Source organism: Notothenia rossii (assembly GCF_949606895.1).
Source record: "Notothenia rossii genome assembly, chromosome: 5".
Classification (NCBI taxonomy): Eukaryota; Metazoa; Chordata; class Actinopteri; order Perciformes; family Nototheniidae; genus Notothenia; species Notothenia rossii.
In genome coordinates, this window is record NC_136903.1 from 51,679,674 (window position 1) to 51,694,923 (window position 15,250).

A 15,250-nucleotide genomic window follows, 5' to 3' on the forward strand; every position below is an offset into this window, starting at 1 on the left:
GGAGAGATATTTGATAGTTGGTGCTTGAGAAAGCTAAACATTTATCTGCAGGTCTCTATAAAGTATATGCATTACTCGTTATTCTCTACTAAAAGTTAATTAAAAACTGTACATAATTGCTATTTTGCACATCCCGTTCAAGATTTCAAGATTTTCAAAGAGTTATTGACATATCATATACACAACTACGGTGTAGTTATGCAATGAACGAAAAACTTGGGTCACAGGTTCCTCAACAGTGCATTACAAGACATCTATCAATATGTGTATACCTCCACCATTAAACTGTCAAATTCTGCACATTTGTTATACTATCTACATACATAAGAGTATAATTAATGTGTATAATATCAGTTAAAATAAGTGCTCCAACATAGTTAGCATTGCAGGAAAGCAATATATTAGACGTCAAGTACTTTGTCAGGCTTAATATTTATCTGTAGATAGATACCCCCAAAGCTTTTTTCTTATTTGAAAGAAAACCTAAAGAATTATTTAATGTGTTAATAAAGGTTAATTAGTTTGTCTGTTTTGCACATCCTCATATTAATATCTTTGTACATCGTGCACTAAACTGTTTTATTGTAGAGATCACTTACAGCAGGGGTTTTCAAAGTGTGGGTAGTTGAGCCTCCCCTCAGAGAACATAAGAACAGCCGCGCCCCCCCTCCAAATTATTATTGCTGTTATTATTATTATTATTATTATTATTGTTGTTGTTGCTATAATGCAGGGGTATTCAATTGCATTTCAAAGAGGTCCAGTAAGAGAAAATGTAATTAAATGCTCTGTTTTCACTGTCTACCTTCTGCCATTTGAAATTACTCCGACTGTTTCTCTCCTCTTGTCTCGTCTCTGTGTGTGTGTTTGAATCTATCGTGCTGACTGCACCGATTTGATTGGCTGAGTAGGGTCACCTCCTTATAACATTAAACAATAACTTTTTTAAACCTTTTTATTTTTATGTTTTTAAACATATTGTATAAAACTCCCCCACTACTTGGACTATTCCTTGCACCCCTCTAGAATAAGCCCGAATGGTCTCAACCATATTGCATCAGTAACGTGCACTTGTTATTATAACAAGATCGCAAGGACACTGGTAGCGATCGGAACATTGAGTGTTGTTCAGTTTATGTGTTGTGGAACATGCGTGTCCGTGCATGAAAATATACCACACACCCAATTACAATTGCATGTTCAATTCACTACCCTGGAAGTTAATACAGTTGTTAAAGTTGGAACAGCCTGTGGACAGCCGTTCTTCCTTGCATGTCAGTCGCCGACACCTTCTTACAGAGGACAGGCACATCTAGCTGCAGCACGACCCGTATATTTCCGCACGCCGTGTTCTCAAGACATATTTTTTTTAACATTTTCAACATGGTTGATACATCCTTATATGCTCCCGGCATGCACACAGGAATAAACGCAGGTCATACTCTGGCTGCAGCCTTTACCGGTACTTGCTTTTGATCAAAGTCAATGCGGAAAACCTGCACTCACACAGGTAGGTGAAGGGGATGAGCACTTTTACAGCCTTTTTGGCGAGGTGGGGGAACTCGGTCTCCACAGACAGCCACAAGTGGGCAAGTGTCACTTTACTCGTCTTTTTCTCGTTCTTTTGTGTCTCACGCTGCGCCTCCCCTGAAGCTCTCTGGCGCCCCCCAGGGGAGGCGCGCCTCACACTTTGAAAACCGCTGGCCTACACCACAAAAAGAGAAACGTATTGACATGGTGGACACCTTATATAAAAGGCTTCAAATGTATTTAGTATTGCATGAACATGTTTTAATTGGGGGGTGGCTTCACATCCTCTAGGTTAACATTTTAAAGTAAAATGCTTCAATCTGGTGCACTTTGAGCGCCCAATTACTAGAGACTGATCTGGGGGTACAACTCTAAACACCCATATGAAAAAGATCGTTTTGCATTTTATTAATCAAATAAGTATGTGAACATAACCAATAACCTACCATAGCCAATAACAAATAAATGTAGGAACTGTATAAACTCGTTTTATGTTTGTGGTTCATTTATATCTTAGTTAACATTTATTTATTTATACATAATTGTAAACCTCTCCAGTTTTAAACAATATTTTTGGTTTACTGTAGTATACATTGGAATGATTTCAAACCTGTTTTTATTTATCCTAATAGTTATAAAGGTGTGCTTTGGAAATATTTGTTTACATAAATCAAAACGTTTGAGACCCACTGAGACAACAGGTGCATTCACACCTAATAGTCCGTTTTCTGATGCGCACCAGACCAAAGTTTGTTACATTGTTTCATTTTTCAGAAGGTTCGGTTTGCGTTCACACGGGCAAAACTTTAAAACTTTAAACTTTAAACACAAGTCATGTTCTCGGAAATGCTGTTCAACCATTGGTCAGGCATTAAGGGGGTAAAAACGCAAATCCCAGCAATTTCTACCGGAGCCTCCGCCATGGAGCATCGGCACTTCCGGCAGGTTATTCTCATGCTGCTGTTAATCTGGAGATCAACACACACTAGCGGCCTGCGCATATGATTATATAATCAGAAAATGTCCGTTAAAAAACATTATAACACATACAATGAGAGACGCAGTAAGGAGGGGCGTTTCACCGATGACAGGTGTTCTTACTTTTATGTAGTTGACGGAGAATTTTTACTTTACACGAAACTGTTCAACACTTCATTCTGCTTCACTCTTTAACTAAACAACCGCGGATGTCTTGAAAGAGTCTTTCGCTAAATGTTTTGAAGATATCCGCGTTCTTGTGACACGTAAATACTACGCTTCCTATGTTTTGGTGAGGACTGAGTTCACACCAGCAATGAACCGCTCCAGAATTCGCAAGCAAGCGCTCCGAGACCACCTATTTTAGCGGACCAGAATCCGGTTGTTTAGTTCACTTAAGAGGTCTCGGACTGTGTTCACACCGACCCAAATTAACCGCACCAAGCGGCTAAACGCACCAGGGTTCAATTCAACCGGACTATACAAGGCAGGTGTGAACGCTAAAGTGAACTATCTAAACCCTCAGAGTCCTTTACCTCACTGAGCCTCTCAGGCCCCGGCCACACAAGGACGCATACGGCTAAACGGATAGGATTAACGCAAACGTAATCGCAAAAAAGATTCCGTCCACACGCAATGTTCACCGGATAGTGTCTGTCCACACGAGACAGCTCCATTTAGCTCCAAACTCTGGAGAATAGGGCTGTGCAATATAATCGATCCTGCGATATATCGATATTTTGTTTCCCGAGAAAGTATCGATATTTCAGCCGCGGGTATTGATACATTAACTCCCATTCAAATCCCCCGTGTTCCGCCTGGCACTCTGCTCGCTGCCCATTCCCCCCCATTCGCTTTGCATGAAGAGCGATTACGTCAGCCAGCCGAGCCGCTAGTGTCGCTGTAGAGCATTTCTAGATACACAGACGCCGGTGTCTTCTTCTCGCAGTGAGTGCGAAGCGGTTCAGGAGAATGTCGGCAAACATTAACCACACTGGAGAGGGTCTTCTCTACCGCCGGAGATATCGGCCCAATCCCAAACCACTCCCTCGACGGAGTGAACTGCGTCTGTAGCCACACTCCCAGCTCAACGAGGCTCCCTCCTGTCAGATGGAGGGAGTAAATACAGCAGCAAGCTTTGGGACGGCCTCCCCTCTCTCCGGCAGAAACAGGAAATGCCGTAACTGTATGTAACAACGGTTTCAAATCAGCATCTCTTAGACAAAAAGTTTAAATTAATAACTCAAATAAAACTCCTAACATCTTTCATTGTGTTTCAAAGCTCTTTTAGTTTTAAACCTGATGTTTATAAGCTTCTTCGTTTTTGCAACGGTCTGTAAATATACACAACTTTATAATAAAATGCACACATTTACAGCAGACTCGCTGTTTGAGGGCTTGATAGACCACTCCCCCTCCACACCGCTCCACACTCGTAGGCGGACCCTCCGCGTGAACACGCAAACGGAGGGGTAGGGTGTAGGGGGCGGTTTGGGAATGGGCCATCGTCACTGCTCAGAGAAGTGCACTTACTCACTTGGCTTAAATGTTATTCCTTTGGACTTGAATTATTGGCAGGTACATTTTACATTAAATGTTGTTCTTAGTGACTTGAATTATTGGCTACCTCATACCTCCTAAGGCCCAAGCTGTTTTTTTACATGCATTTTTTATTTCTCTTTGCTATTTGGGCTTATTGGACCCTAATTAGAATAAAAACTAAGAATCATCTTTTGATATGATGTACTTTTAGAGAAAAATCATGTCCACATATGTGGATTCTTGGTCCGAATTTCCATAAAACCCAATTAAGTCACCATTGAGTAATAGAATGAAAAACTCTTTATTTCCACCTTGAACACAGCAGTGTTTTTCCTGACTGCTTTTGCATGTATTAATAACACATACACACATATTTTTGAACATGTTTTGAATATCAGAGTAAAAACAACATGGAAACATTGCACTTTTGCCCCTTTGGACAGTTAAAACTAATGCATGGATCATTTGAAAAGCTGCAACAGTGCAAACAGTAATTGCAGGATGACATTGTATGCCTGTAAAAAAATATAAAACATTCAAATCATTTTTTAAATTGTCACGTTACGTACATGGTACGTACAACAAATGACGGAACGTCATAGTGAAAAAATAAATAAATAAATGTTGCCCCTTTTTGACAGTCACAGTATGGCTCATGTGAAATGTTGCATTCGTAATGTAAAAAATAGGATATGTGAAAGGGTGGGAACATTGAGGACAGAAGGACCCGGCCTGCTTACGGAGGCCCAGGGGTCACCTGATGACCTTCACAGAATCTCTGCCATCACACTGCCATCACCTATGTGTGAAAGGCTAAGTAACAATTGCGTTCGATTTGCATGCACAAGAACACTTTGCAGGTCACACAGCGCACTCGGGTTCTTCCAGTGCAGCCTGGTTGTCTGCAGCGCATGGCATTCTTCAGGCCCATCATCTCTGGGAGGTGGGCATTAGCCCTCCTGCGGACCGAGACATGGGGCACCTCTGTCACATGACGTTTTACCCCTTGTTGTGCATCTTCTTCCTCTGATTGTTCCGATAGGTCAGCATCTGCACCGTGATGCTGGGCCAAGAGGATCTTTGCCACTTCCATACGGAACTCAAGGAACTGGATGGGTTTTGTCTTTGGTCCAGCACATATTGCATGGTCTTTGGGGTAGAGTAGCCAGCTGTTGGCTAAAGCCAGATCCGTGAAGTGCATGACCATCCGCATTGTCCACTTCTTAGTACGGGTGCTCATGCGATAGTAACTGATCATTCTATCGATCAAGTCAACTCCACCCATCTTGGTATTGTACTCACGGACAATGCTTGGTCGCGAAACAGTGACATATTGTTTCAACCTCTTGTCCCAGCGCTGGCAGGTGTCCTCAGGCTGTGTACCATGAACAACAGACATCAGCAATACTGGCTTGTTGTCATACCACTTCACTACACACAGTTTTCCATCTTCAGCGGACACTTCTGATGAGGTACCTCTTCCTGCGCTTTTCATGGCTTTGTCACTGGGTAACTTGTCGTTCGCTCCAGCGAGTCGGTTCTTCATTATTGTACCAGTTATGTACAGCTCCTTCTCCATCATTTGTTGCGCACCTTTGATTGTGGTGAAGAACCGGTCACAATACACTTTTGTGCCGCGTTTCAGGGTTTGACAAAGACGCTCGATGACTAAGCTTCCCAAGCCCAGGCCCTCGGGTTCTTCGACCTTCTCGATCAGTGATTGTGTACCTTGATAGAGCTCAAAGTCAAGCACAATGCCATCTGCTGTAGCACACACAAAGTTCTTAATGCCAACTGGGTTGGGCTTCGTTGGCAGATATTGTCTGTACGGACAGGCTCCCGTGAAGGGTATCATTTGCTCATCAATAGATGTGCAATCAGATCGATTCAGAGACTTGCAGCCTCGCAGAATCCGCTCCAGAAAAGGCCCCACCTTCCAGAATTTGTCAGACATCTTCAGATCTTCAGGCACATCATCATCAATTACCACTTTTATTGCTCCCCTCAGTTTGAAGAATCTGGCACGCGTGAATCTGTCAGTGATGGCAGTGATTTTAAAGGCTTTGGACCAATACATCCTAATGGTTGGGTATCGGATGCAGGACATTAAAATACAGGCACCAAAAAAGTGGTAGACCTCATCGACTGACATGTTGAGTGGGTCCCCACTCCTAGACAGTGACATGGCATTAGAACATTCTGAAATCAGTGTCATCAGATCTCTATCGATGTACTGGTCAAAATACTCTAGTGGGGTCCAGCCATGTCTGTCCAGATCGCTTTCGTCCTGATGCTGATACTCCGCAAGGTTTGGCGTCAATGGAGTAGCCTTCCAGCGTATTCCACGTCCTGCACAACCAGAATCAGAATAAAATAGTATTTAGTATGTATAGTATTTATTGCAGTAAGTTACATTTTATCTATGTAAGCAAAAAAACTTGAATCTGTGTGGACGTTTACATGAAATTTGAAGATTTACCCTCAAGGCATGCTAAAATAATAACAATTACCTTGTTTGGACTCTCCCTTTTTATTTTTTTTGGTTTGGCTTGGTCCTGGTGTTGGCTCCTCAGAGTCATCTTCTGCACGATCAGTCTCAATCGGTACAGTTCGACATCGACGTCTGGGAGTGTGGGATGAACCTGTCCCTGTACTCTCTGTCCCTGTCAATGTAAATAAGCATTCTGCCTCCAATCCTTCACGTAGCCCTGAGGCCCTAACTCAGGGGTCGGCAACCCGCGGCCCTCGAGCCGCATGTGGCCCTTTAAGCTCTCTGCTCTGGCTCCCTTGAGTTTAGACAAAAATAAGAAGAAAATAAAGGTATTTGTAGGACTATTTAAATGTTGTTGCATGGTTGAAAATGTTTCGTATCTTGTATTTTGAGGTGATACTGTGACACATAATAAAAAACAAAACGGTTTTAATTAGGTCAACTAAAATATGCGTCACATCCTGCTACGGTCCGTGCCAGCGCCTTTTCCTGCGGGTGAATAACCTGACCCCCGGCTCGATGAGCGAACTATGGATAAATCAAAGAAAATAAAAGTACCGGAGGAACACAGGATTTAATTCTGCGTGGACATAGTTATATGCTTTCACAGCAAACGATGCTGGTTTACCGGTATGTTCAATATGTAGAGAGAAGTTGTCAAAGGTGCTGCAGCCTTTACGTATCGAGGAACAACACGGGAGAGGAAGACAGCTGACGATCTTCAGTCATAATTCAATGGGGTATGTAATTTATTTCAGAAAACACTTTTTTATATATTCCATGGAATGCTCTTAACGTCCCGATAGCAATGAATATATTAAATGCTTTGACAATAAATACATAAACAAATTAATCTCTGGAAGCCGTAGCGCTGTAAAAAGCACGACCAATCATCTGAGCCGGCCCGGCAAAAATAACTGGATGGCCTACCTGCCTGTCAGCCTTCCATCTGTGCACAAATTTATCTCGTGCCCTCATTGGTCATGTGCGCGTTCGTTTGTGTTGGAGGAGGGACTCTGTAAGAAAGTCTGAAGGAAGAGGCAGATTTTTTCCGGTTGTGTATTTTCAAACTCTAGCGCACTCGAGCTGGTTTCTCCATTCTTACTTACCCCACCGTTAACTCTTTTTAGGGTGCAGCTATATATTTTATTTATTTCAAAGTGGGCCCATTTTAATTATATATTTGTTTCCTCCAAATGTGCAGATGACTCCCCAAGTGCTGTGTTTAATTTATTTTAAAGTAGGCCTCTGTATTATTTTTAATTCTCCTTATAGGAGTTCTTTGTTTCTTATTAGAGGTTAACAGTTTTATATAACGTAATAAATAGCCTAATAAATGCAAAAAAACTGTAGTTTCTGTCTGATATAACAATAAATACAACTTTATTAGCTATCAAGCTATGAAATATGTTTTGCGGCTCCAGACAATTAATTTTTTGGGCAAAAGGAGCAAAATGGCTCTTTTGGTCAAAAAGGTTGCAGACCCCTGCCCTAACTACATAACATAAACACAAATCTACTGGGTCTTGACTAACCATTATCTGCACCACGGCGACGTTTATGTCCTCTGCTGTGCTCTGTGGGCTCAGGAATGGGGTCCTCATTGTCACTACTGTCACCCTCATCCTCACTGCTGCTTTCCTCCTGTGGTGATGGTTGGTAATTTGTATCCAGGATGGGATCATCATTGTCAGATAGGTCTAAATCTGAGTTGTCTTCATCAATCAAGCCAAGTAGCTGCATAGCTTGGTGTAAAGAAAAACGCTCTGGAAATAAAAACAATGGATTTCAATGGTACTGTACAACGTTTTAATCCAACTAATTTATATATGTATTTAGTGATTGAATTGTTATGTATTACATTTAGACAATGTACAGCCTTTTAGCTGCACCAGATATACTTGTTTTCTCATTTTACATGTGTGCATGTTTACTAGTATATTAGCTGTTTCGACGAGCTTCAGTCCATAAGTACACAAACGTGTACTTCATGTTTAGCGACATGTTACGTTCTTATTTTTACACTTTTTTTTCCAAATTTGCTTGTCATGACAAATATCCAACGCTTATATAAATATCTAAATAAGAATAAGCCATGAAATAAGGCAGGACTTCTTACCTGATCGATGTTTGTGTCTGGAGTGGCCACTTGAATCATCCCTCGTATTTGCCGCCATCTTGAATTTTTACCATTGTATGTTATACTCTTCTGACACCACCAGATGGCAGTATAAGTGTCCACATATGTGGCTATAAGACCCCAATTCAGCAGTGTACACCATTGTGGACATAAGAGCTAAAAAAGTGCTGTCCACGCATGTGGCCACTAAGCCTTAAGAGGTTAAGCTAAAAATGCTGTAAAAGAATCTGTTCAGAACAGGCCACCTGCTGCACCTTTTAATTCTCCATTGTCCATTGTTTTACTGCACTTTATGTACTTACGTTTCAAAGGCTTGTAAGCTACAGTTGGCACTGTTTCAATAAATGAAACAAATTTTCTCACCACATCTTTTGAGTCATTTTGTCCAGCATTTGCAACCTGTAGACTCTCTGTCTAGTCAGAGCCATATATTGTATAATTGATGCTTTCAGTTTTCAGTTGAATGAATTCAATCCAAGTCAATGGAACACTCACAAGATGTCACCAAAATCACACTGTCCCTTTAAAATCTTTCAGAAAATGATGTCAGTGTATCGAATTATATCGAATCGTATCGAATCGTATCGTTGGCTGAATATCGTGATATATATCGTATCGTGAGCTCAATATCGTGTATCGTATGGTATCGTGAGATTAGTGTATCGCTACAGCCCTACTGGAGAAGCTGCAGTACATATGCAGGAGCCTGTACGTGGCGCTGTAACTTCCTCCACATAAGCAGCGAAGAAGCATGGTTGTCATGGTTGCCCTTCTGTTTATTCTCCGCGGTGGGTGCCGAGGGAACCAGGCAGAGTTTTTCGCCAGTCAACGTGTGTTAAAGTTTAAATCTTCCAGACTAAAAAAAATGAATAACGAATCTATATAATATAAAAATATAATGCATGGAGCCTCTCTTTTTCCTCCCTCTCTTCGGACAGCGTCAGTGTCTGTCTCAAGCACCAGCTGATCGAGTAATGAGTGACCCGGCCGACAGTAAAAATAAACATATTTATAACTAGTTTAGGTAGTTTGAGAGGTAATTAAAATAGTTAAGGGTGATGATCTGACTTGAAGTGTGTGTTTTGCTCCGTTCACCGCTGCATCACAGCGGGAGGAGCTGCAGGTGAGCAGAGCTGCGTGTCTCTGTCCTGTCAGATTAGACTTCACTCGCGTTTATGTCCATATCGAGAGAAAGATAAATAATCTGAATTCAGTGTGCAGTTTACTTTGACGCGGGGGTGAGCAGCAGAGGTGGGGAGAGGCGGGGCTATTGCGTCATCATTATCAGAAAATGATCGTAGAGGGCGTACACACGGAGCCGTTGAACCCCCCAGAGCGTTGCGTATGCCGTTCTATCCACCTTGGGACCCGTTATCGTTTCCGCAGTTGTTTACTGTCATATTCGGTCGTCCTCGTGTGGCCGAACGGTCTATATGACACTAAACAGTAACCAGTGGCGGCTGGTGGAATTTTTTTTCGGTGGGGCTGTGGAAATTAGTGATGGGCATTTCGAGTCCCTTCGGGGACACACATCTTTTGACTCAGTTCACTTTAAAGATTAGTTCACTGATTCGTTCACCGGTTCGCGAACGACTTCTGGTGATTTGCACGTTCGCGAACGATTCGTCTTTGTACTTAATTCGTTCAGTGAGTCTTCACTACTGCCGAAGTCCGTACAAGAAGTTTGCTGGCGTAAAATGTATGATATTAAAACTAGGGCCGGGACTCGATTAAAAAAATTAATCTAATTAATTACAGGCTTTGTAATTAAATAATCGCAATTAATCGCATTTTTAATCACATATAAATATTTGACCTGAGAGCAGTGAGAAGCAATTTTTTTCACATGGATTTTAGTATACCATTGAATAATGACTGAATACATAAGCTTAAGCAACAAAACATTGTTTATTTTTTTCAAGGTGGTACTTAACAAAGACCAACAGAAAAGTGCAATTTTTGCCATAAAGTGTAGCAATAGCATATTTAGGAATATAGTACATTTCAGAGATTCAGGTAGCCTATAGGTAGGTAGACCTTCTGTAAACTATAACACTTTGTTTTTTAAGTAAAACACAATACTTTCAAGTACATTCAGAACATTGGAAACCCTGACTATTAGAAAACATCTCTCTGTTGCTTCAGAGGCCATAACAGACTTTGTTGATTTACCAACAGTTGATTTAAAAAATCTAATCAATTTCAGTCCAACTCTCTCAATAACCTTGGCCAAAACAATAAACAGTTCAACATAAAGTGCCAGTTGTACCAACAACGTAATAAATAGTTCAACATAAAGTGTACCATATAAAATAAAATAAAAAAGTGCCAGTGATTGACCTCAATCCCTCCTATTCTTCCAATATCCTGATGAAAAATAAAATCTCTCTGTTGCATAGGCCACTGTTTGATCAACGCGAATTGGGTGTGGGTCCTTGTACTCCGAGTCGGGCTAACGTCCACGCTAGCTTCCACGCTAGCTGCTATATGTTTTGCATTGAGGTGATACTGGAGGCTTGATGTGCTGCGGTGATATGCAAATTCCTTTTTGCATAATTTGCAAACAACCGTGCTCTTATCGATGCTTCCATCCGTCCGTTTTTTAAAACAAAATGTCCCATCCACGGGGCAAACCAAAGCGGTCTCATCAGCTTCTTCGTTCACGTTTGACTATTGTTCACTGTGGTTTGTTGTTGTTTGAAGTCATGAACGTTAGTTGGTGCTCCAGTATAATCGGTACCCCTGAAACTCATCCAGTGAGAAACATTCCGCGGTGCAAAAATAAGTGCGATTAAAATGCGTACATTTTTTTAACGCGTTAATTTTTGTGTAATTAATTAATCTTAATTAACGCGTTAAAGTACCGGCCCTAATTAAAACACATTATACACCTCACCTTGTTGCCCCATGAATTATGCTCTGGGAATAGGCTACATATTATTTTAGAAATATAATTGGCCATTGTTAAATCCATGGTTGAATCTCATAAATGTGTGCCTGACTATACGATGTATTACAGCAGGCTAGCACGTTATACTTTCAAACTCATGCACGTACTATGTGGCCTAACCAAGCGGCAAACTCTGTGGAAGAGCCGGGACGCCAATACGGAAGTGGCACACACTGCAATTCATATATTGGCCGATAGGGACTGACTGCAGAAAGGAGCAATTTCCATAGACCCCCATGTTAAAATGCCCAACTTTACAGCACATGTTTCTACCCATGGATGCAATACATATTATTATGAATATAGTTAGATTCCACCTTCATGATTATGGATCTGTGAGTGAATTGTTTTCTAACACGACCCTTTTATTTATATTAGGTCTTAAAGTTTTTGCATAAATTAGGGCGTGGTCACATTGAGTGACGGCTCTGTGAAGTGACTGCTGCTGTTAGCTTCTTGTCTCTCTGCTAGCTGCTCCGTGATGCTATAGGGACTCTGGCTGCTCAGCTCATCCAGGGAACACAACTTGCCCCCGGCCGTGTTTGTTTGTTCTTCATGCTTATATATCGGACTATTGTGACTCGCTCTGCTGTTGAAACCGACGATGCATGAATGCGGTTTTGTGGTAAGTGAAATTCGAGTACTTATTTATGTGTTAATGATTTTAATCAGCTACGTAATTAATGTTAAGGCTTGGGTTAGCGTGTAAGCGAGTGGTAGCTACATCGGTGCTAACAATGCTAATAGTAGCCTCCAAGTTAAAATTATAGACTATATTTATAAAGGTTAAAATGAAATAGACAAGTGTTAAGCATTAAGTGGGATAATACTGTACAACAAACGGTTTCTTTTTGAGGTTGATAAAATAAGGTCATCCTTGTAACTTAGAGAGATGATTATTATGTAGGTAGGAACTGTATGCATCGCTAAGGTTAATTTAAATTGGCTATGCTCAAGTATGTAGACAATCTAATGTCGAAGTACTGTATGTGAAATCAACCTCACAACAAGATGTGTATATATTATAATTATTAATGTCATATTTTAAGATGATTACTTAGATATTACAATATGGTTGGTTGATCTGGAGTTCATTATTGAGCTTACACGTTAACGTCACAGTCATCTGAAGAACGAACCCAAACCTGGTTGTTTTTATTAATTGCATTACCAAATGGGTATCAAATAAACAGCAAGCATTGGTAACACAACTTCCAAAGTTACAGTAAAATAAAAAGGACCCTGACTCAGACAATACACAATCCAACATGTTCAACAGAAGAGAATCAGTTATATTTTTTGTACACATGGTATTTTACATATATATCTGTTTGTTTAAGGTGTCCAGGTAATGCAGACAGGCTGGAGCAGAGAGTGAGAGACAGAACTGGACTCCTCACAGCAGTGAACTTCAGCACAGGTACAAATACTATTTTTTTCATACTGTACAAAGAATCAAGAAAGTATTGACTTTAATACACTGATATACATTCCATTAAACAATAATAGATCACCTACACACCAGTGAAGTTGAGGGTTTTTTCTGTGCAAAAAGTTACATTTAGATGTTAACAAGCAACATGATTGTGTCAGCTTTCTAATTTAATGTATTAAAGGCAAAGATATTTAACACATAGTGAGAACTGCTACTATTTATCTCTCAATATTGTCTGTAAAAAACCTGGTAAAAGTTATTCTTTCAGTGAGACAACAGAGCAAGCTTCTACAGTTGCACTACGTTTTGATAACAGTTAAATATTATTTTGATAACATATATTTCAATGTTGATGAACTTCATACTGTTCATTCATAATCTGATTGTCTTTGTAGCTCACTGTTGAAATAAAAAAAAAAACATTACAATAACAAAATAATTATATCTACAGCCCCAAAACACACAAACACACCGCTTTCATAAATAACACACTTGTTCTGCAATAATATGTTTTATGTTTCCTGTGATTTTTGTTAGGAAAGGACATGCCTGAAAGACACAACATTTTCTCCTTCTCTGAGGCTCAAGAAGAACATCCAAGAGGAAAATTAAAAACTGATGCCATGAGATTTTAAGACCAGTACACTAAGAAACTACTTTTATTGTAAAAAACAGTCAGCTGATCGAATGCACATATTTCCACATCTTCACTCCATCAGCTGATTATTTCTATTTGCCTTGCTTTATGAGCTTCACATTACTTGTTCCTTGTACCGCAGAGTTTGCAATGTCACAAATAAATGGGGCCAATCTTCAGTCAGATTTGAATGTGTAATCTAACATTTTCATTAAGAATAATGGACGAAAGGAGTGCAAATACAAATACAATTTATTGAAATGTGAACCAAAACTGAATCAAACATATTTTAAATAAAAAGCACATATGGACAGAAGGTGTAAAACTATTAAAGTAAACACATTTAGTCAAATAAAATTACAGACTAGGCCTGTGCAGTGGTATCAGCTTTGCCCAGCATGGGCTCCTCCATCAGGCCTGGACCTCCTCGCAGAGGAAAGACCCTCAGTCCTCTCCAAACCAACAGACAGGACGTCCATCACACGGAGGTTTCTCCCTGAAGTCTCTGCAGCTTTCTGGACACCACGCTGTCTCAATCCGTCCACACTGAATATGAAAGGGGGAAAATGAAAATAACAAATGCTTTAGACAATAAGAAACATAAAGTTGACTGTTGAGTTGCTCAATGTTTTTAGATTGTCAATACTATTACTGAATAACTAATATATCAGATTAAGAGGCACATTTAAATAAAGATTGGTCTTTAAATACATGTTGTCTTTTGAATTGTTTGTTTAAAGTCAAGGATCTCGAACTGGTACTTAATTTTAATGATACAGTCTGGTTATTATGCTGTTTGGAGGAGGCATCACAGGTAAGATAATTAACTAGCTACCATCTCATGTACCTTAGCTTGACTTAAATGTATTAAACGTATAATTAAGTGATATCAAAATATAAATAACTAATGTCATGCAAACATATAAATATTTGCTTGATTCCAGTGTTGAATTTAGCACAATTGCATACAAACGTTAAGGGATTTTAAGATTCTGAAGTATTATGCTAAAAACTCAATAACTTAGATTATTATTTATAGTTTTGCTGAATAGTTTCATGTCCGCTTACCTTAGAAACGTAAAATGCCACGGCAGTGTGCAGATGGGTTAGCTTAGCTTGGTAGCTTCAGCTAGCTCTGGAACTTTCAGCTCGGTGGCAGCAGGTCCCGCCTCCGCCTCTTTGGGAGCGGGAGTTGAACTCTGACGTGACTGTCGAGCCGTTATGGGCCGACTCCGCCTACTAAGGGCTTCTCTGCAACTCTGCAGAATCCTATGGGTGACGTCACGGACCCTACATCCATTTATATATACAGTCTATTGGCCTAACTTAAATCCCAAAGCATTAAACTCCATTTGGCCGAGTTTAAAGTGAATATAAAAATATATCCTCTACATCGGTGACGATTTATTCTAATCATATTCTATGTACCCATCTATGTTTTTTTACCTTTAGCTAGCGGCTAAGCTAGTGGGACGCTACGGAGCCCAGCTATCCGCCCTCTGAAGCTTTTAGGGCCGACAGGGGCAAGAGCATGTCCCGCTAACGCT

General features: G+C 40.4%; 1 protein-coding gene and 1 long non-coding RNA gene across 2 annotated transcripts; both read right to left on the reverse strand.

Annotated features, from left to right (window-relative positions):
• Window positions 1–4,332: 4,332 nt before the first annotated feature.
• On the reverse strand, window positions 4,333–8,859 carry LOC307040093 (piggyBac transposable element-derived protein 3-like). The gene is made up of 4 exons (XM_079682653.1): window positions 8,661–8,859; window positions 8,077–8,307; window positions 6,561–6,836; window positions 4,333–6,399 (listed from the first exon to the last, which is right to left on the reverse strand). Exon 4 carries the CDS (start codon window positions 6,263–6,265, stop codon window positions 4,850–4,852), a length of 1,416 nt encoding a protein of 471 aa, XP_079538779.1. The 5' UTR covers window positions 6,266–6,399; window positions 6,561–6,836; window positions 8,077–8,307; window positions 8,661–8,859; the 3' UTR covers window positions 4,333–4,849.
• A 3,894-nt stretch (window positions 8,860–12,753) lies between these two features.
• Window positions 12,754–15,045, reverse strand: LOC307041602. The gene is made up of 2 exons (XR_013808812.1): window positions 14,772–15,045; window positions 12,754–14,249 (listed from the first exon to the last, which is right to left on the reverse strand). It is a non-coding gene; the product is annotated as an uncharacterized lncRNA (long non-coding RNA).
• Between the last annotated feature and the right edge of the window lie 205 nt (window positions 15,046–15,250).